General features: G+C 47.7%; 1 protein-coding gene across 2 annotated transcripts in view; it reads right to left on the bottom strand.

Moving 5' to 3' along the window:
• The window catches only part of DLGAP3 (DLG associated protein 3), a gene marked incomplete at its 5' end in the record, with an annotated part of 35669 nt that extends 14011 nt beyond the window's left edge, over nt 1-21658 (bottom strand). For both annotated transcript variants that reach the window (XM_079778268.1, XM_079778269.1), the window contains 6 exons: nt 4997-5082; nt 5519-5832; nt 6088-6301; nt 15692-15764; nt 16194-16399; nt 20552-21658. In XM_079778268.1, the coding sequence (XP_079634394.1) occupies nt 4997-5082; nt 5519-5832; nt 6088-6301; nt 15692-15764; nt 16194-16399; nt 20552-21658 (2000 nt within the window). The remainder of the gene's footprint in view (nt 1-4996; nt 5083-5518; nt 5833-6087; nt 6302-15691; nt 15765-16193; nt 16400-20551) is intronic.
• Between the last annotated feature and the right edge of the window lie 557 nt (nt 21659-22215).

The following is a 22215-nucleotide window of genomic DNA, read 5'->3' as shown; positions in this document are numbered from 1 at the left end:
GTTAATTTGCATACTCACTCCTGATTGGCTGTGGGTGTTGTGGAGGTATGGTCAATTTACATATTTGTCTATTATAAGTATAGATGAGGGAGGAAGCCTCGCCAAATTCTATGGAATAAATATCATACAGAAGGCATACTATGACCACAATGTAGCAAATTTAGAAATCAAGAGTGAAAAGGTAGACCCTCTCCCCAAAAAATACATTTGAAAACTAAAAAAAAAAGTCTAAATAATTCACAAGTTAAAAAGGAAATTATGATGAAAGTTACAAACCATTTCAAATTAAACAATGAAAATAGTGCATCTCAAAACCTACGAGCAGCAGCTGTAACAGTTACAAGGGAATTTATAGCTTTAAAAGCACACGTTAGAAAATAAATTATGTTCAAGAGGCTGAAAAAAAGACAAAGATGGTAGAAGAAAGAATATAATAACACAAAAGTAGTAGATGGCAGGAAATATTAATGATAAAATAGAAACAAACAATAGAGATGCTCACGGAAACCAAAAGCTAGTTTTTTTAAGACTAATAAAATATAACTTAATGAATACATTTAAACTAGAGGCCCGGTGCACGAAATTCATGCATGGGTAGGGTCCCTAGGCCTGGCCGGCGATCAGGGCCGATCTGTGGGGCAACTGGCGGGGCGATCAGGAGGCCCCCGCTGACACCCACCTTGGCTGGCCTAGCACCACCCGCTCGCCGGCCCTGCCCCCACCGCCACCCACTCGCTGGCCAGCCCCGCTATCCACCGCCGCCAGTCGCCTCCCTCTGCGGGGCGATCAGCAGGCCCCCGCTGGCACCCGCCTTGGCTGGCCTGGGGCCTGCAGGCTGAGCGCAGCTCTTGTGTTGAGCATCTGCTCCCCTGGTGGTCAGTGCACGTCATAGTGACCAGTCGTTCCACCGGTCATTCTGCCATTCGGTCGATTTGCATATTAGTCTTTTATTATATAGGATGATAAAATATACAAACCTCAGACAAGATTGTTCTAGAAAGGAAGGAAGGAATGAAAAGGGGCATAACCTTTAGATTATGCCCCTTTTCATAAGTTTATAGAATTGTAATACTATAACAGAATATTTGTGCCAAAATTTTTGAAAATTGTCAATTTTTGTAAATTGGTCCATTTTTTTTAGAAAAATATAAATCACCAAAATTAACTCAAGAAGGAAAATGAAACCAGAACAGATCAATAACCACTAAAGAAACTGAAGCTGTAGTTCAAAAAGTTTCTCCTGGTTGGCCTGTGTGGCTGGGTTAGTTGAGCGTCATCTCATGCTCCAGGAGGATGCCGGTTCAATTCCTTGGTCAGGGTACATGCCCGGTTTACGGGCTCAATCCCTAGCAGGAAGCAGCCAATGAATGTTTCTATATCTCTCACCCTTCCCCTCTCTGAAATCAATAAAATGTTTTGTTTTTTTTAAGTTTCTCCTATCCCCTAAAGGCATCAGGCTGAGGTAGTTTTATGGGCAACCTTTACCAAACCTTTAAGGAATAGATAATTCCTACTTTACACAAATTGTTCCAAAGAACAAAACACAGAGAGTGCTGTCAAACTCATTTTAGAAATCTAGCATAAATACCTGAACTAACAACAATAAAAGCAAAATAAAAGGCCAATATCAGCTATGAACACAGATATAAAAATCTTAAGTAAAGTAATAGTTATTCAAAAATCCAACAAGGTATATAAAAATAATCCAACAAGTCTGTGACCAAAACTGCTAGAGTTCAATATATCCATTCTTCTCTTTGTCTATTCCACAGCCTCTCTTGCAGCTAGATACCACCAGGTGATGAGGTTTCAATGTGATGTAGGTGAAAGTGTTGTGTGTAACTGTCAGGAAGTCTTATTAAAAAGGAAAGACTGCACCCCTTCTCTCTTCTTCCCTCCTACTGCTCAGAATGCAGACTGGCTAGAGCTTGACCTATAGCTGCTTGGATATGAGATGATACACAAAGGGTGGGAATGCATAAGATAGAAGCAGCCTCAGGTCTGACACTTCACTTCTATATCCAGGCTTTTTAAAATATATATATATATTTTTTATTGATTTCAGAGAGGAAGGGAGAGGAAGAGAGAGAAAGAAAAATCAACGATGAGAGAGAATCATTGATCATCTACCTCCTGCACATATCACACTGGGGATCAAGCCCAAAACCCAGGCATATGCCCTAACAGGGAATCAAACCTCAACCTTCATTGGTCAACACTCAACCACTAAGCAACATTGGCCAGGCTGGGCTTCTTCTTTTTTTTACGACAGGGAAAAACATTAAGACATTATCGAGGCCCTATTACTCACAGCTAAACTTAATCCCAACTGATAATAGTATCAAGTAGGATTTATCCAGGAATGAAAGAATGGGTCAACATGGAAAAATTCATTTGATATAATTCACCATGCTACAAATGAAAAGAGAAAAATATATGATCATCTAAGTAGTTTCTGAAAAAAAGCATTCAATAAAATTCCACTCTCATTTTATTTTTTTTTAATTAAAATGAAAACTCTTAGCCAACTAGGAATAGAAGGGAATTTCCTCAACCTGATAAATAGTATTCATCAAAATCTGTAGCAAACATCATCATACTTATGAGTGAGAACTGAGAAGATATCCACTAACATCAGGATTGGGACAGGTGTGGTACACTCAACAGCAAACTAGAAGTCCTATTCAATGCACTATTACAAAAAGAAATTAAAAAAAAAAACACAGATTTAAACAAATGTCCTTATTTGCAGAAAAAAAAAACACTGACTATATGGAGAACCTATCATGATTGTCAGATAAACTATGAGTTCTAATAAAAGACAGCAGCAAAGTTGCTAATTATAAAACCAATATATAAAACTTAACAGTGTCCCCATACATTAGCAGTGCCCAATTATAAAGTACAATAGAAAAAAAATCCCCAACACAAGATCTCCCATAATGCAAAAGACCATCACCTTTCTCCTCCATATCTACTATTACTTCCCTCAAATTCATTCTCCACTCAGCAGCTCGTGATCTTTTATAAACATAAATTAGATCATGTCACACTCCTTTAACCTCTTAATAGCTACTTATTAGTTATAATTAAATTCTACTTCTTTATCATGCCCATGCTCGGCATGACCTGGCCCCTGCCACTGCCCCATTCCACACCGGCCACATAAGCCTCCTTTTAGTTCCTGATGCAGGTCAAACTCTTTCCTGCCCCAGCACCTTCACATATGCTGTTCCCTCTAACAGGAAAGATCCGCCCCGCCCCCACCCCTCATCACCTGAGTGTTTCTAGTCAATCCACAAGTCTCGGCTTAAATGTCTCCTGCTTAACTTAAATAAGGTCCTTTCTCTCTCAGCTCCTGCTTTTTTTTCTTTCATACTCCCACCATAATGTGAAATAATACCCCATTATATGTTATACTGCAATGAGTAATCATATTTTTATTCATGGATGATTTATTCATTGCTTTGATTCCTCTCTAGACCATAACTTCTGTGAGGTCAAGAGTCAGGTCTTTGATATTTCCCTGAGCATTTAACAGGAGCTGTCATATGCTTAATAAGTATTTTCTGAATGAATGACTCAATGAATGAATGACAGAATTTGCTGGTTTAGCCAGAGTCTCAGTAGAATGCCTACTGCACTCTTCTTAGGATTCGGGCTTGTTAGGAGGAATAGGAGGACCCCAGAGGTGTATCTGGGTGAGGGACCAAGAAGCCTCATTGGGAGTGAGTGAGGAGCACATGGGCTTGGTTTATGATCCATTAGAGGGGGGCAAGGGTTCTAAACACAGAGCTGCACCCATCCATACCTCCTAACACACCTCTCAAGAAACTCAAGTCATAGACCATCAAGTTGGCCAGAAAGTGCTACTTTTCTGTGATCTTTGCGCAATAATAAGGGTTTGGAGGATAATAGCTTTCAGGAGTGATGGGGGGGGGGGGCAACAAAAGCAAATTTTTGCCATCCTTGATGGTGGCATTTACAGTCTCAAGAGTATGTGGAGCCGCAGGAAGAGCTAGAGTAAGAGTGGAGAAAAACATTTGATCAGGCACACACACAAGACACTCCAGGAGTTCCCAGAAACAGTTGGGGGGACTTTAGGGGAGGCCCAACAACGGCAACTGGAACAGCGCTGCAAGGGACTGCTACTGGGACTCTAGTTTCATTCCTCCAGTGGGTATGGCTTGAACAACATGGATTACCATGTAACTCTTACAGCCAGCCTCAGGCAGATCCCCAGAAACCATACTTAGGGCCACCGGCCTGGTAGCATTGTAGCCCAGAGGGCAGATGGGCCACACGGACACTGCCACCTGGTCATCAAAGAAAGCATCTTCCCACAGGAACTCAACAACAGAGGGACTTGTCCCGGTATTCCCTCCAGAGCTCACAATGCTAGTTTTCCCAGGAGAAATTACGGAAGCAATGTTTCTGAGGCCACCTAATGCCAGAATGCTGGCTGTGGGTAATGCCACCATCTCGGGTACACCAATGACTCAGGCTTATTATAGGTACCCCCACCTGGTTCAGTGCTGTGTGAGCCAGGTGAAGAGGAGTGCTATGTGTGCCAGGGGCCCCTGAGAGGCAATCTTCATTTATTTGTTTTTCTCTGAGCTCACATACTTGGACACCACAGGAAGTTAACAAGGGATTGGCAAAATCCTGTTATCCCCTGTAAAGGACCATTGTTGGAGACCTGCTCGGCACCTACCTCTTACCTCTCCCTACCACTCCCTGCCCTCAACCTCTGTGCAGCTCCTGTCCACCTCAGACCACCGGGGACAGGCATGGGTATAAGGAGAACTCACTTTAGATGTGATGACTGCCTATCGGTGGATAACCCCAGTGGCTGCTCCGACTCCTCCCCATTAAAAGGGTGTGGTCTCAGCCAGGAAGAGAGAGTGCCCAGGGAGACCAGGCCAATGGAGTCGATACGCAGCCTTCTCTCCTCTTCCCCGCCAAGGAAGCTTAGGATGGCCCCACTCAGACCTACCTCTTGTCCTCTTCCACCTGGACGCCTATGGAGTGGAACTCTCTTCGACTCCTGTTCTCCGTGTCCGAGTCTGAGATAGTCTCCACCTGGTGGCAAAGTTGGGGAGTCAGTGGCTGGGGGCTAGACCAGGGACGCAAGCCCTTCCCAGGGAGAAAGGCCAGCAATGTTTGACACACACACACACACACACACACACACACACACACCCCGCAGCCAGCTGGCAGATCCTGCAAAGACAATCTGCCTGAACAAGATGAGAGACTCAGGAGTCAGCGGCATCCAGGTGGCCAATTCTGGGAACCACTCTCCACGCGCCAGTAGGGATGATGGTGCCAGGAAGAAGGACAAAGGTGTGGACCGGGGCTGGTTGGAGCAGCCCTGTCCATGAGCAGGCCCAGGGGCTACCTGCAGCTCAGAGTAAGCCAAGGACAAGGTCTATGTATCCAGAAGGCCCCGATGGCCCACTCCACCCATCCCCAACCGACCCGGCCCGAGTTCCCGTCGGCCCTCCTCCTTCCATACCTGCACCCCGATGGACGGCCGCCACTTCCGCTGCCGCGCCAGGCTCCGCAGCTCCTCCCTGCCAGGAATGGTCTTGATGATGAGTGTCGGGGGCTTGGGGCTGGCCCGAGGTGGCACCGGCGCCAACTCCAGAGTGCGCGCGCCCATGGCGGGGCCATCCAGCCCATCGGCGGAGCTGCAGCGCCGGGCGGGGCCCTCGGCCGCCGTGAAGCTCTCGTGGGCAGAGTCAGTGCTGCTCTGGGCGGTGATGGAGATGCGGGGCGGGGCCTGGCTCCCCGGCGGGATGGGGGGCGGGGCCTTTCTGAAGTTGAAGGCTGTGGCCAGGGACACGGAGACGCCGCGGGTGAGAAATGCGTCCCGGCTTAGCGTCCGTGTCCCGCCACCCCACAGCCCCACACGGCGCCCAGGACTCCACGTGCTGCCGGGCACGGAGCCAAGGGTTGTCCTCCCCATCATCCACCCCAGAGGGGCAAGCGACCTGCCCAAGGTCACAACGCACTGCTGTGGCGGGAGTCAGAACCTGCACCTCCGACCTAGGGCCCAGCTGGGGGCAAGCGAGGCGTACTCACAAGAGCCGGGCCTCCCTGAGACAGAGGCAGGGGCAGCAAGGAGGGGCAGGCAGTCGTCGTCTTGAGAGCAGCCGGCCTGGATGGCCCGGAGGTAGCTGTGGCTCCGCATGCGGAAACAGCCGGGCAGGTCCAGGGCGTCCACGGCTTGGGACTCAAGCTCCCCAAACACAGACCCGCACACAGCCTCCAGTTGCTGGCTCAGCTCCTCGCTGAGCTGGGGACAGGGGCCGAGAGGACAGTTACTGGGGTGGGGGGGCGGGGGTGTTTCTGGGGCACTTTGCCATAGGGCTATGTCTAGATCTGCGGAGGCGGTGTCTGTGTGCGACTCTTCTACATTTGGACTAAAAGAAACCCTCATTCTCTGCAAAGAAAGATGAAGGCACCTCTGCCCTGTGCTGCTCCCCAAAACACCTTAAGGCCAGACTTAGGGGTCCAGTCTTTCCTCTCAATACTCCCCCCTCCGCCCCATCTATGCCTCTCCCAGAGGTGTGGCTGTACCTCGGCCTCCAGACCACCCCATCTTCCCCTCCCCCTGTGCTCTGGGTGTAGCGCTAGCCCCTCACGTTTCTCTCACCTGACCCTGACTTGACAGGCACCCTCTTGCCCTCTATGGGGGTGCCGGGCTGCAGGGAAGGCTAGCTTTTATTTTATTATTTATGATCCACTACATTGTAAAACTGATTGAAAGCAACTTATAGAGATATACACCACGTGGCAGGACAGAAATAACTGGTAAGTGATGGAGCAAAAATTATTAATTTGGCCGACTGGTTCCGTCCCTGCCCTCCACCTCGAAGGGAAGTTCAGCCATTGCTGGATGAGGTTCTCGTTTTTATTTTTATTTTTTTAATCCTCACCTGAGGATATTTTTTCCATTGATTTTTAGGGAGAGTGGAAGAGAGAGGGAAAAACAGAGAGAAATATCGATGTGAGAGAAACACATTGATTGGTTGCCTCCTGCACGAGCCCCAACCAGGGCCCGGGCCGGGGAGGAGCCTGCAACTGAAGTATGTGCCCTTGACCAGAATCCAACCGGGGACCCTTCGGTCCGCAGGCCAATGCTCTATCCACTGAGCATTGTTCTTGTTTTTACTTCTGATATTTTGTGATGCAGAATCCATAGTGTTCCAAAAAATAAAAATAAATTAATGCAACTAAGAAAAGAGCAAAACAAAAATGTTGTTCACAGAATCCTGTCACACAACACTGCGCTAAGACTAAATATACCACAGAGGCTGCAGCTTCGTTTGCGTTATACGAGCAAACTGAAGCAAAGGAATAAAATAAAGGTAGGAAAAGGAAGCGATCCAGTGGTAAGCTCTACACCCAGAGCACAGGATGGGTGCACATTTGACCCTGAGCTTCAGAGCAGCCAAAGCATCGAGGGGTATAGCCCATGGGTTGCCCACACGAGTTATGAAGTGAGACCAGCTGAACTCAAGTGCTGGCCCCCCTACTTCTTAGCAGCGTGGCCTGAGAAAGCTGCTTAAAGTTTTGGGGCCTCTGTCAAATGGGAATGCTAATGGTACCATCTTCATGGTCTATTTGAAGGAGAGAAAAAAACAAAACAAAACCGTGTGAGGCACTATGTGCAGATACTGGCACACAGTCAGCACTCAGTCAGTGGCAGGCGAAGGTCTCAGGGCCTATCTGGTAAACACAGGCCAGCGCTCATGAGAGCCACAACTCTTCCTGTCATGGAGCCCAAGAGAAATTCCCCCACGAGTGATTATGTAGAGGCCCTGCAATGAAGTCATGGACAAGGGCCTCAGTGGCATCCACATGGTGAGTGTGACAGCAAGTATCCCATGGCTGCAACTTGTGACATCTCTCAGACTCGTGGCATCATGTTTATGTGCAGCCCACAGAGGCCAAAGGAGTGGCTCGATCCATGTGTAAAATACAGCTCAGTGTTTCCATAACTTAGCCTCAAAAGCATAATATGGTACCACAGGATTCTACATCAAATGGAGGAGGAATTTTTTATCCCGGTCTACCAATGGACAAACTAAGGCCCAGAGAGGGCAGATGAATCATCCAAGGATGCCCAACTTGTACGTGGTAAAACCAGTTAAATGCCAGGTTTCCGGGCTCTCATGCCAGGCTGACTGAACAGCAGAATCTTCCGGAGAGCTTGTTAAACTGACATGAACTCAGGCCCCCACCTCAAGGATCTGACCCCGGGGCTCTTCAACTCTATGCATCTCTGCTTTGGCTGCTTTGAAGCTCAGAGCCAAATTAACTGGAGATCCAAAACTCAGTGGTTCCAACATGGGGCCAGTCATTTACAAAAGGACTGTCTGGACTTCTTTTGGCAGCTTTTTCTGAAGGAACTTTATTACAAGTGTACAAAAGTCATAGGCCATGGAAAAATCAATCCAAGATCCTGGGAAGTTCGCCCACATTTGACTGGCATAAGCCCCACCCCTGGGCAGCTGTGGCTTCACCACGACTCTTGTGAGTCTCCCTCTCAGTTTCCTATCTGTAGGCTTCCGGGGGTACCAAGGACCAGCAGTGGCCTGAGGCTCAGGAGCTTATCTAACTCCTGCTACTTCTAGGCCAGGCTCAGGATACTCCCCCACTAGAACCGACCCAGCCCAGAGGGTCCCTCGTGGAGCAGAGAGCAATCTGGTCTCCAGTCAGGAATCCAGTGATGGAAGAACTCTCACTCAGCAGCTTATCTCTGTACCTCCAGCCTTCTTCCGTGTGTAAAGCACTAGGCATAATATCTGGCATGCAGCAGATGCTCAATGAACATCAGCTACTATTATTAGTAGCAAGAGGTTCTTAAATCGCAATGGAAATACCTCTCGGAGACCTCTCTTTCCCAGGGGTTCTGAAGCTCTTGAAATCCCAACCATATGTTATCCCCACAATGAACTCTGTAGCAAGGCAGAGATAGAAAGGGTGAGAAGCTCCCTGGGGCCACACACCGCCCATCTCCACAGGCCAAGAGGAGCTTCTGGAGTTGAACAGGAGACCAGGACCCAAGGGAGATACAGAATCATATAGACTCTCAGAGGAATGTTATACCTCAAGTTGATCTTTACTGTATTACGATTATGAAATTGTAACATTATACTTTGAATTCTCCTATTATTCCTGGGCTGCCTTCCTTCCACCCTGCTCCCTAGCTCCCACTTTCAGAAGAGTCAAAGTCAAAAGAAACCTCTTGGGAAATAAGAACCTGAGCCTTTCTCCAACCCAGATTCAGACTCAATAAATATTTCCACGGGTGTAGGATATTTAGAAGAAAATACTTTGTAGGGACTCATTGAAAATTGTCCGTGGTAGATTGTCCAACTGGGGGCTAGGCTGTATACTTTATATATGGCATATAGTTTAGATAACCTTGAAAAACCCTCCCATTTCAAAGAACTCTAAAACACCGGATTAAATATAACAAACGTTGCTTTATATGCATAGCTGAGCTCGCAAGAAAGCAAGGTAAGTCCCCAGGGGACAAAAGCAAAGAGGAAACTGGAAATTCAGAATGTTAACTGTGTGAGCCAATGCCACAAACAGCCTAGTGGAGGTGGAAGGGGAGGGAGGCATTGCTGGTCTCAGTAATCAAAGGGCTTAGGTTTTAGCACCCGCTTGGGAGCAGCTGTAAGGCTCTGGGCCCACAGGAAGCACGGAACCAAATGAGAACCTGCATAAAAGTAGGAAAGGAGAACACCTTTGGTGAAAAGTAAACTAGGGGGAGATAGTATCAGCACAGACTGATGATAAGGGAGCTAGCCCATAGTCTAGGCACTGTGGGGAAGGGAAAGGAAGCAAACCTTTTAAGAATCTGTACCTATAAGCCAATCTTCTCACAGACACAGGCTTCTGTGTCGGCATGGGCCTGCAGGGGCCAGACCCACCTAAATTAAAATTTAACATAAAATGGTCCCAGACCGAGAATTCTCTAATTGTCGAACAGAAGTCCAAAACATTTTCTGGGGGAACTACTTCTAACCCAGGCTCAGGATTCTCACAGATAAAGCTCCACTGAAGATGAGCTAATTTTTTTTTTCTTCTAAAGATGAGCTAATGTTAAACTGAGAGACAGACAATCTCTGACATGGCCCCTAGTGATTTCCAACTGCTGGCATTCACACCCTTGTGCATCCCCTCCCAGTGAGTGTGGACTAGACTTATTGGCCCACTACTAATTAATAGAATATGGCAGATACAATGGAATGCCACTTCAAAGATTTGATTACAAAATGATTGTGGCTTTCATGTTGGATACCTTCTCTCGCTCTCTCTCAGAGCCTTTGCTCTGGGGGAAGTAAGCTGTTATGTTGTGAGTAGCCGTGTGTTGAGTCCCACATGTCAAGAAACTGATGCCTCTGGCCAACAGCCTGCAAGATCTGAGGCCTGTCGACAGCAGATCTTCCTCCAGTCAAGCCTTGAATGACTGCAGCCTTGCTAACACCTTGACTGAAGCCTGTGAGACACTGACCCAGGTGGCACCCAGCTATGTTGTGCTCAGATTTCTGGCCCACAGAAACTGTGAGATAATAAATATTTGTTGTTCTAAGACACTATGCTCGGGGTAACTCATTATGTAGCATTATGTAACTAATACAAACTATGACACAAACAAGAACTAAACTTCCTGAGAATTCAAGGTTTACCTGTAACAGCAGCTAATGTTACCTTAGCTCAAACAGATTAGCTTTTAAAATATGCTTAAAATTTCTAAAACTTAACACGTTAAGCGCCCAGCCTGTTTTGTCTTCTGGACGGAAAGTATAGTGTCAGTCACCGGTGACTGACTGGGCGCTTAACATGTTAAAAGATAAAACTGAAAATATAAGAAGAGAATAAAACTTTGAAAAAAAAACTATGAAGATGTAAAAAGGAACCAAATCAGATTTCTAGAACTGAAGGGAAAAAAAAAATCAGTGAAATTAAAAACTCAATTAATGAGTTAAACAGTAGATGAGACACAACTGAAGAAAAATTTAGGGAACCAGAAGATACCTCTGAGAAACTTACCCAATGGGAGCATAGAGAGGTAAAGAGGTGGAAAAAATGAAGGAGAGGTTAAGACACGTGGAGGAAAGAATAAGAAGTCCCACATACAACTAGTAGGAGTTTCGGAGGAGAGACTAGATAGAATTTGGAAGAGGCAATACTTGAAGAGATAATAATGGTGGTAGCTGAGAAATTTCCAGACTTTCAATTTCAGGCATGACAGAAAAAGGAGAACACCAAAATCCTATCCAAGACAACTATAAAGATGGACAAAACTGCCAAAAACAATTATTTCATCACTCTGAAAATCAATCAAAGAAGCATTTATTAATGAAAAGTACTGAACTTTGGGTAAGAACAGCATGAATCTGTAATATCCTTGCCTGGAGCTGCGCCATTACCCCCAGCTCCCAGCTCTATTAGTTGCAATAGTTCAACAAGGGTGGAGCAGACTGTGAAAACTAGCTGCTTTAGTGCTAATGGCAAAGGGACCTCACCTAACTGGAGCATCGTCCGTAGACTGGAGTGTCAAAAATAGGAATGGCCAGCAGCATTGGGAGGCTGAGGTTTTGGCACTGTTTGGGGCAAGCTATGGACTAGCAGACTAACCAGGAATTTAATGGGGAATTCCAGGTGGGGGGTGAGGCACCATAAGCAGTTTGATAAGCTCTCCATATATCCTGGGTTAACTAGAGGCTGGGTGCATGCACAACAGAAACCAGAGAGGCCCTGAGTCAATGGAGTCTGTGTACATGTGCAAAGGAAACACAAGAGAGCCTGGTGAAAAGTAAAAGCCAGAGCAGACGTGAAAACAGTCTGAAGATTATACTTCCCAGGCCATACATAGAATCATAGCAGAGAGAAGTCCTACTGGCTTGTGCTTTTGAGCATAGCCTCTCACCAATTTCTGGCTGAACAGTATGCTAGGTAGACACAGGGGCAACCCCTGGGAAACCAGGCTTAAAAATAAAAACAAGAGAGAATAAAACTGATGGAAACAGGAGAGTTTGCATTTGGCAGGAAAGATGGATTTTAGATATTTAGTTTTGAGATTAACAAATAAACAAAATAATAACAACCTTCGAGAGGTAAAGTAAGAATCTAGAGTTGCTACAATATATTACCTAAAATGTTTAGTATTCAACAAAAAATTATGAAATATTCAAATAAATAAGAAAATTTGCCCAAATGTTTGACTGATCAAAGACTACAAAGCAGCTATTATAAATATGTTCAAAGAAGTAAAGGAAGATTTAAAGGAAAGCACTGCAACAATGATTTAATGAACAGAAAATCATAACAAAAAGCTAGAAATTATTTTTAAAAGAAAAAAGAACCAAATGAAAAATCAGAAGCTTAAAAGTATAATAACAGAAATAAAATAATTTACTAGGAGGGCTCAGAACAAGAAATAATCAGTAAACTTGAAGCTTGATCAGTATAAATTATCTAATCTGAAGAATAGAGGGGAAAAACACTAGAAATGAAGAGAGACTCAGAGACCTATGAGACAATATTACATGTATACCAATGTACATGTAATGAGAACTTCAGATGAAGAGAGAAATAAAGGGGAAGAAAAAATATCTGAAGAAATAATGGCCAAAGAAGTTCAATGAACCCAAAGTGGGTTAAACATAGAGATCTATATCCAGGCATATTACATTCAAAATGTTGAAAGTTGAAGACATTAATAGCAGCCAAGAGAAAAACAATTCATCACATACAAAAAAACAATATGATTAACAATTTGCTTTTCATCAGAAGCTAAAGCAGTAGAATAGTACATTCAAAGTGCTTAAAGAAAAAAAACTGTCAACCAGTAATTCTATATCAGCAAACTATCTTCCAAAAATAAAGTAAAAATACATTTCCAAATCAATATAGAATAATAACTGCCAGCCAGTGTGATATTTGGTGGGGGAAAAAATGAAGAAAACTCAATTGACCCAAAAGAAGGCAGCAAAGGAGTAAAGAAGCATCACCCAGCACAGCCAGCCGGCGTGGCTCAGTGGTTGAGCACCAACCTATGAACCAGGAGGTCAAGGTTGGATTCCTGGTCAGGGCTCATGCCCGGGGTTGCAGGCTCGATCCCCAGTAGAGGGCGTGCAGGAGGCAGGCGATCAATGATTCTCTCTCTTCATTGATGTTTCTCTCTCTCCCTTTCCCTTTCTCTCTGAAATCAATAAAAATATATTAAAAATAAAAAGAAGCATCGCCCAAACAGCAGGATACATAGAAGGCACAAGGTAAAATGACAGAAATAAATCTAAGCATATCAGTAAATCACAATAAATATAAATGTACTACACTCTCAAGCAATTGTCAGAATGTAGATAAAATAAAATCTAGCTATAAACTATTTACAAAAGATATACATAAAACATAAGGAGGCAAAATTCTTTTGAAATATGGAAAAAGAATGTTCTGGGAAAATACTAAACCAAAACATAGACTTAAGGGCAAAAAAAATTATTATAGATAATAGAATGACATCTCTAGTGTGTTAAACCTGTTTCTTCTTCTGTAAAGCAAAGATTATAAGCTATATCTCCAAGAAGAAATATGAAATGTATACACAAAGTGCTAAGAAGAAGAAAATAAAAAACAGAGAAGAGGAATAGGAAATTTTGGGGTAGGAGAGAACTAAAATTTAGATTTTACAACATTTGAGGAAATGCTTGAAAGAACTGAGAGAGAGATCCATGGGAGTGTCTAGGAAGGAGCGATCCAGGCAGAAGGAGCAGTAGATGCAAAGGCTCTAAGACTGGTGTCAGAGGAGCAACAAGGGGATCAGTACGGCTGGAGTAGGTGAGGGGAAGGAACAGTGTGAGAGAGGAACTCAGAGGTAGCAAGGGCCAGATTATGCAGGGCCTTATATATCATAGTAAAGCCCTTGAATTTCCTCTAAGTAAGGTGAGGGTTTTGAGTGAGTATAAGTCTATTTTTAAGTGATTGTTCTGACTATATTGAGAGAGAATGAAGTGAACAAGTGCAAGAGACACACTAGAAGGCAGTCCAACAGTCCAGACAAAAGAATATGGTGGCCTGGACCGGCGTGGTGACAGTGGAGGCAGTGGGGAGTGGTGGGATCCTGGATGCACTCTGAGGGTAGTACCAAAAGGATTTGCTGAAAGATGGGATGTGGGATGGGAGAAAGAGAAGGAAGTCAAGACTGGCTCAAGCTTTCAGACCAGAGCTCCTGGAAGGATAAAGTTGCCAGTACCTGAAATGGAGAAGACACTGGATGGAGCAGGAAATTTGGGGGGAAAGAGTATCAGCAGTTTAGTTTTAGACATCTTGATTTGAGATGTCTACTAAATATCCAAGTGATATTTTAATATACCATTAGATATACATGCCTGGCATTTATGGGAGGGTTTGAGCTGGAAATATACATTTGGGAGTTATCAGGCTCTCGATAATAATCAAAGCCATGAGCCTGATGAGATGAGCTCACCTAAGAAGTAAGTGTAGAGAGAAATCCAAGAACTAAGGCCTGAAAAACTCCAATGTTCAGATCCTGGAGAGTTGTAGGCACAGAATGAGAATAAGCAGTCAGAGAGAGAAGAACCTAAAAGGTGTGGTGTCCTCAAAGCCAACTGAGTAAGGTGTTTCGGGAAGGAGAGAGTCATCAGCTGTGTTAGACGTTGCTGACGGGTCAGGTAAAACAAGAACTGCGCATTAACTAGTGGCTTTAGCCACAGAGGCTGGTCTGATGTGAATAGATAGCTGTGCCAGTCAGATTCCCTGATTCAGGAAATGTAACAAAGAGATGCTGAGAGACTGCAGCAGCCGACAATAGGAGCCAATGGGACAGCCTTTGGCATTGCCTTTGCATTGCTTTCCCCCCCCCCCTCCCCCCCAGCAAACAGTAGAAATAGCCAACCTTCGTGGGCTGTTGGCTCTGTGCCAAGAACACTATTATGCTGCCTATTTTTAAATAGGAAAAAATGGGGCTCGAAAAAGTCAACTAACTTGCCCCAGGTCACTCAGCTTGGTAAGTAGCTGAGCTGGAATTCAAACCCATCTCATGCATTTAATTACTAAACTGCCTTGCTTCCCTTTAGTCAAGGGAAAGTCTACACTTAAATATAGAACTCAAAATTATAAAACAGCAATGTGGGGCCAGGTACCTTGGGTTTGCATACATTTTCTCACTGAATACTCACAAAACCCCTGCGAGAGAAATGCCACTACTCTTGTCATTTTACAGATGAGAAAACGGGGGCCTTGAGAGAACCTCTTGCTGGTGGTCCCACGGGGGCAGGTGGTGGGGAAAGAACTCAAGCCCAGATCATCTGAGACTGCAGCTCTGCCTGACCCATCCGTACAACCAATCCTGCCTTTTGCAGGGGGTGGGCTTGGAGCAACCAGGCCAGGGCAGGGCTGGAGAACTGAGAGAACTGAGGGTGCCATTACATGCTCATCACTTTGAGGACGCTTGGTTTTTAAGGATGACTCTGAGATCCCCAATCTCAGTCAGTCCCAGGAGTCCCAAGGCCGGCTTCCCAGTTCCCCCAGAATCAGACCTGCACTCTCTCCCTGGCCAGACCTTTAACTTTAAGGCCAAGGCTGAGCATGGACTGAATCCCCTTCCCACCCTTCCCTCCAGGCATGCTGGGCCTCGCCCTACCTGTCCGGTGGTGAGGGAACGGCTGTAGCCGGGGATGGAGCTCCGGGGATGGATCCGGGGTGGGACGCAGCAGCTGGGAAAGGTCAAAATTCCAGATTCAGAATGGGGGTCTGTGAGGAGGCAGGGGAGGGGAATGAGAGGATTGGGGGCCCTGAGCAGGTTCTACCCCTCAGAAACCCCCAGACAAGATCCCACAGAAAACTCCTGGGTAAAGGGACTCTCCCAAAGAGGCACTCAGATTGGGGTTATCAGAAGGACCTTTTTTCTTTTTTTAGTATAATTATATATTTTTTAATTTAAATTCTTTATTGTTTAAAGTATTACATAAGTCTCCTTAGAAGGACCCCTTCTTTCTATGGAGCAGACTGATACTCCCCAGTTGAACCTTAAGCAGGGAGCAGACTGGTACTCACTCTACACACACCTCCTGCAGGGACCCCAGTATCAGCTTCCCATTCCCCCTGCCCCCCACCCTATCCTCCCCTCCCCTCCCAGTCCTTACTTGATCCGGGCCTGGTCCACACTGGAGGAGCGGCGGGAGGCAAAGCGCCGGGCCAGCGCTTTGGGAGATGTCTTGGGACTGCCATCTGAGTCTCCACTCTCCTCATCCCCCATGGCTTTGATGTAGCTGCCGCTCCGCATCCTGCGACAGGGGATCTCTCCATCCTTGCCCCCAGTGGGGTAACCCCCCCAGTCATCTTGCGGCACCTGCAGGAACAGGGGCCTCTGACTCTCAGACACATCCCTGCTGAATCTGAGGCCAGGACCCTCTTCTCCACTGCCGGTGGGAGGCGCTCTACCCTGGCTTGGGCAGGCCATACTCAGGAGCATGCAGATTCAGAGCAGGAGGCAGGGCTCGGGCCGTACCCTCCCTTCCAGGAGATGCCTCATTATCCTGCATGGACCTGGTGCTACTTAATTGAGGGCAACCTAGAGCAGCGGTCGCCAACCGGTGGTCTGCGTGAGGTTCAAAAGGTTGGCGACCGCTGCCCTGGAGAGTCTGGGTGGGCAGTGACATGTAGGTGCCAAAAGGTCAAAGATCAGAGGCCAAAGTGACCTCTGTCAACCCACCCTCATCAGCGAAGTGTCACCTGACCTCAGTCACCTTTCACCCTTCCTTGTCCTTCATCCTCGTAAGCTGCTTATATCCCCAAATCTCCATCTCTCCTCCCTCTCCTCTGTGAGAAGCCATAGAGGGTTTTAAGGAGGGGAGTGACATCAGATTTGTGTTTCAGAAAGAACATTTTAACAGTCCAAACAGAGGATGGATTGTGAGGGCCAGGAGTAGGGCCCTCACAAATTGCAGGGGCGCAAGCGGCAGAAGAGACCAATTAGGAGGCTGATGCTGTTCTCCAGGCAAGAGATGATGAGGCCTAAATTAAGACAGTGACAATGAGGGGAAGAGGAGATGGAAATGAGAGGTGTTGAGGAGCATCAGTGAGCCTGATTAGATGTGGGGAGTGAGGGGGCAGGGAAGAGTCGGGGATGACTGGAGGCTGCTGGCTGAGGACCTGGGGGATGGTGCTGCTGCTCACTGAGCCATAGAATCCCAGAGAAACAGGTGGGGGAAGGTGAAAGCTCAGGGTTGAGCATGGTGAGTTTGGCGAGGACTGTCGAACAGGTGGTTGGATGTTTGGTTCTGCAATTCCGTGGAGAGATCTGGGCTGGAGGCAGACGTGTGGGAGTCGTGGGCAGCAGCTGAATCCACAGGAGTGAATGAAAGTACCCAGAGGGGAAAAGAAGGAGCTGGGGAGGAATCGCTGACATTTAAAAGGGGGCTGCAAAGAAGGGAAGAGGAGCCTGTGAAGTCACCTGAGAACGAGTGGGCAGAGGGGTAGGAGGGAAGTCAGGAGAATGACATGTCATGGAAACAGGAGACATTTCAAGAATAAAAGGAGTTGATAATGTCAAATGTCAAGTGCATTCAGAGGTTAGTAATTGAAGCTCAGGAGTTAGATCTATGTTCAAATTCTGGGCCCATGACTTGCTAAGTAGGTGAACTTGAGCAAAACTGATCAATCTCTAGGCCTCACTTCCCTCATCTGTGATTGGTAATAATTATGCCTACACCGCAGGGTTGGTGGGAAGGATAAATGAGCCGTATAGAATGCCAGCACATAGTAAGTGCTCAGTATGTGTTAACTATTATTATTATAAGCATTGGAAGGTACCTTTCAGGGAAGGCTGGCAAGAGACCACTGTTGGGACATTTAAAATCCCTTTTTAGATGTCAGTGGATTCCTCCCCAGACTGTGGTAAAGGGGAGGATGAGAGGAAGTGAAGAAGTGGGGTCTGTGGTCTAAAAACATGGGTATGAAGGGAAGTTAGGAGATGGAAGGGGGAATAATGTTGATGAAAAATTTCTTCTTTGGATGAGAGACTTGACATGTTTTCAGGACCAGTGAAAAAGCCCGTAAAGATAGTCTTTAAATGGGGGGGGGGGGGTACAGACAGTTCAGGGATGGAGGGAAACCTGGGGAGACTGGCTTAAACCCACTAGAGGTATCAGCCTGGGATGGGTGGTCCTGGCATCTCTTGAGCCAAGAAGGAAAGGGATGAGGGTGGCTGGGGATCTACATGAGTGGGCTGACAGAAAAGTGAGGGCGTCCATGCTGGTTGGCTTACACTGTAAAGAATGAGTGTAAATGAAGGTGTGGAGGAGACAACTGGGGCAGGGAGGGAAGATTTAAAACACCTGTTATTATTTTTTTAAAAAAAAAAACAACACAGGTTAAATTGGGGTGGGACTGGAGGTCTGAGGGGTCAGGGTTCAGGGAAGGGACACAGACTCTGGGATGAAGCTAGGTGAGGGGACAGAGACCCAGGGATGGGATGGGACCCCACGAAGGAACCCATGCAGAGACAGGGTCGAGGGAGAGCTGGAGACTGGTGAGAGGAACAGGGTCTCAATAAAAGGGTTGGGAATCCATCAAAGACACCTACTCTGATGGGGTCAGCTTCCCATTTTTGTGTCAGGGGAACACCAAGCTGTCTGGAGGGTCCCTGCATCCCCTGTTCTCCCCCAAATGGGTTCAGACCTCCTAGTCCTAAGATGCCCTAGAACCCCAGACCCTGATGGATCATTCCCCTTCTCCATACTCTACAGAGAGGAGCCACAGGCAGGCAGAGAGAGGCAGGCTAGCAGATGGGAAAGCCAGGGCACGCTCTGCCACACTGCAGGGTTCCCACTCCGTAGCTGCTGCTGCAGGACACTGTGAGGTGCATATTAACAAGGAAGCCCCCAGGGAGGTCAGGGCAGCCCTGGAGTAGCAGCAGGGAGCAGCGGAGTGGCGGTGAGGCTCCAGAAATGACAAGGGCTCGGTGATGGGAGAAAGGTCAGTACTCCCTCCTCAGCCCTTTTTGTTGGACCCTTCAATTGCAGCTTAGAGAACCTCTCTACCCAGGGAGGGGGCAATCCAAGGCCAACCCAGAAGTCCTGAATCCTAGCAGTCTCCAACCTCCCTTCTGTCTCCCACCCCTTCTTGCTCCCACTGTGACCCATTTGTCCCCTTGAGCTTTCATGAGCTTCCCACCCAGGAGAGTCCTAACGTGTGAACAACTTACCAGTAAGACCAGTGACACCCAAGAGACACATGCAAGCTCAATTCCCATCCCTTTGGACGTGCTGTGGCTTCTTCCTGAAATACCCTCAATCCACTTCTGCACTGAGGTTCAGCTTAGAGGACATTCTTCCCAGAAGGTGCTTGGCCACCATCATCCCGGGGCAGGTGAGATGCCTCCTCTGTGCTCCCATGGTGCCCACCGCTCTCTCCTATCACAGCCTTCTTTCACTGTACACTATCTGCTTCCTTATCTGTCCCCCCTCTAAACAGCTCCTTGCAAGCAGCATCTGTGTTTTCATCTTTGTACCCACAGCATCCGGGAAATGCTCACTGAATGAATGACTGTGGATTAACTAGATGGAATGTGGGCTTGGGAGGTAACCCTAAGTCTGCTGGACTCCAGAATTTGTATTGACTTTTCCTCCTAAAACTAGGAGAAGGCTCAAGAAAACAGCTCAGGGGGTACGTGAGGGGTGTCTGAGACAGAAAAGAGGAAAGTTGATGGTGAGATGAGCCCCAGACCCCATCTCAGTAGGAAGATGGAGAGTGGACAGTGTGGGATGGATGAAGACTCCATAAGAAGAAGAGGTCACAGCTTTTAGCCTCATCTGCAGAGACCATGGACAATGGTGAGACCGGATGGGGATAGCAAGCCAGCTATTAGCGACACCATCCAATCCCAGGAAGCCCTGTCCTGGCTCAGACTCCAGTGTGGCCCCCAGCCTAGGAAAACCCAGAGCACAGGCTCCCAGGGCTCTCCCACAGCCTCGCGGGTATCCTACCACAGGCACCCCAGAATGACAAACCCCACAGAGGGACATTCCAGAACTGACCTTCATATTCCAACAATATCTGGACCACCCCGATTTGAGGAGAAAGAGGTCTGGAGAAGGCCTGGGGCAGGAGAGCTGCTTTCCAACTGCTGACCTTCCATCTTAAGGGAAGCTACAGCCAGGGAGCACCATGCTATCCTGTCCACTGCCTACCCTCAACCTCATTCTGCCTCCAACCTCACAAGACAGGCCAGCACAGCTGGTCCGAAACAGCAAGTCAAGGGGAAGCCCTCCTGGCACTGCCACACAACGTCAGAATCAAAGGGCCCCTTCATTGCACAAATGGGGAAACCAAGGTCCCGAAAGTGGCTCAGGGTCTTACAGAATGAAGCAGGGCAGAACCTCCCTGCATCTAGACCCTCTATCATGGCAACAGCTGGCTCCCATCCAACCCTTTCCAGAACTTACTGGGTGACAACACTATGAGGGCTGATGCCCTGTTCCCCACCCCCACCAAGCCTCACCTGCAGGTAATGATAAGTCCTGGTTTTGGCCTTGGCCTCTGGACCCAGGAGCCCCTTGCCTGGCCCGGGCCCTGGGTATCCATCCCGGCCCTGGCTGACCATCATGGTATGCCAGGCATTTCGCTTAACCGATTGTCCATCCAGTGACATGGACATGCCAGTGCAGGCCAGACAGCGGCCTTCCGACCCGCCTGAGCGCCCCTTGAAGCTCAAGTCCCGGTAGGACCCATCTGGAGCCTCCAAGCAGAAGGGACCACCTGGCTCCCCAGGAGGCCGCCCACCCGCTAGGAAGCCGCTATCACTGTCCAAGTTGTCGTCAGAGCTCCACCAGCCCCCGGCCTTGGCCTGGTGCCGCCCATCGCCCTTGCGGTCCTTGCTCTTGCTCCTCTTGCCATGCCGGGACTGGTGGTGGTGGTGGTGGTGATGGTGGTGGTGGTGGTGGGAGGTGTGGGGGCCTCCGGAGCCTGGGCCAGGGTAGCTGTCTCCCCCAGAGCCACCTCTCCCATCAGCCTTGGGCCCATTGTAGTCCCGCTTCCCCGGGGCCTCCAGAGAGTGGGACTTGGCAAAGAGCTTCTGCACGGAGTGAACAAGGTGCCGGATGCGGCTGGGGCTCTCGCTGCGGGCCTCTGGGGCAGAGCCAGATCCCGGCCCAGGCCCGGGCCCGGCCCCTGCTGGACCTCGCTGGTAAGGTAGCGTGTGGAAGCCATCTTGCTGAACTGGCAACTGCTTTTCAAACTGGTCCAGGAGTGTAGGAGGCAGGCGGGGGGCACCCTTGCCCTGTGGGTGGCCCACACAGTCTTCACAGGTGTCGAAGGGGCCCTGGCCGGGGTACATCCTGGGGAAGGTGCTGCTACCCCCCCCAACTCCAGTCCCCCCTGGCCCTCCCTCAGGGCCTACTGATGGCCCCTCACTCAGGCTCAGGGGCCCTTCCGGAGAAAGGTGTCCCAGGCCAGCTCTCGGGGCACAGAAGCGGGGCTCGGTGGAGAAGGTCTCCCCGGAGCCCAGCAGGTACGGGGCCCTGGCAGCTGGGCCCACGTCCATATGCTGCTGGTCAGCAAAGCGGGTTGGGCGGGGATGGCTGCCTCGGTCGCCATGGTAACCCCTCATGGCCTCAGCAAGGGCTCTTCATAGTGTTGGGGGCCAGGCCCCAAGAACCACCTGGGAGACAGGGAGAAGAGGGATTCAGATTGAACAATAGGCCACTTTACCTAAAACTATCTTTTATTAGGATTCTGGTATCCCTTTAGATAATGCATATCAATTTATGGTGATTAATTGTACTATCTTTCCACAAATGGGCTTAGAGTCCTTAAAAGAATCATGCTAGACAAAGACACTCACAAGGGCACAAAATAATACTGTCATTCATCAAATGCTGCAAATCTGATAAATATTTATTCACAAAAGGAAATGCCTGCAGCCAAATGGCTGTGTGTGGTGGGGTTTTTTTTTTAAATCCCAGGGTTAACAGAAATAAAAGGATACCCACACAGATGTATAAAACATTCAAAGAAACCAGTCATTAAGTGAACTGGCTTTTAACAAGCTGACTTTAGGCAAATTGATCCAGAGACACACCCTCTAACCCATCCCTACCCACTTCCACTGCTGTGAAGAGCCAGGCCCCAGGGTCACAACGCCCAGCAGCAATAACCAAAGAGAAT

The sequence above is a fragment of the Cnephaeus nilssonii genome, assembly GCF_951640355.1.
Source record: "Cnephaeus nilssonii genome assembly, chromosome: 7".
Classification (NCBI taxonomy): Eukaryota; Metazoa; Chordata; class Mammalia; order Chiroptera; family Vespertilionidae; genus Cnephaeus; species Cnephaeus nilssonii.
Note: the sequence above shows the minus strand (reverse complement) of the source record. Positions and strands in the feature narration are given on the sequence as shown.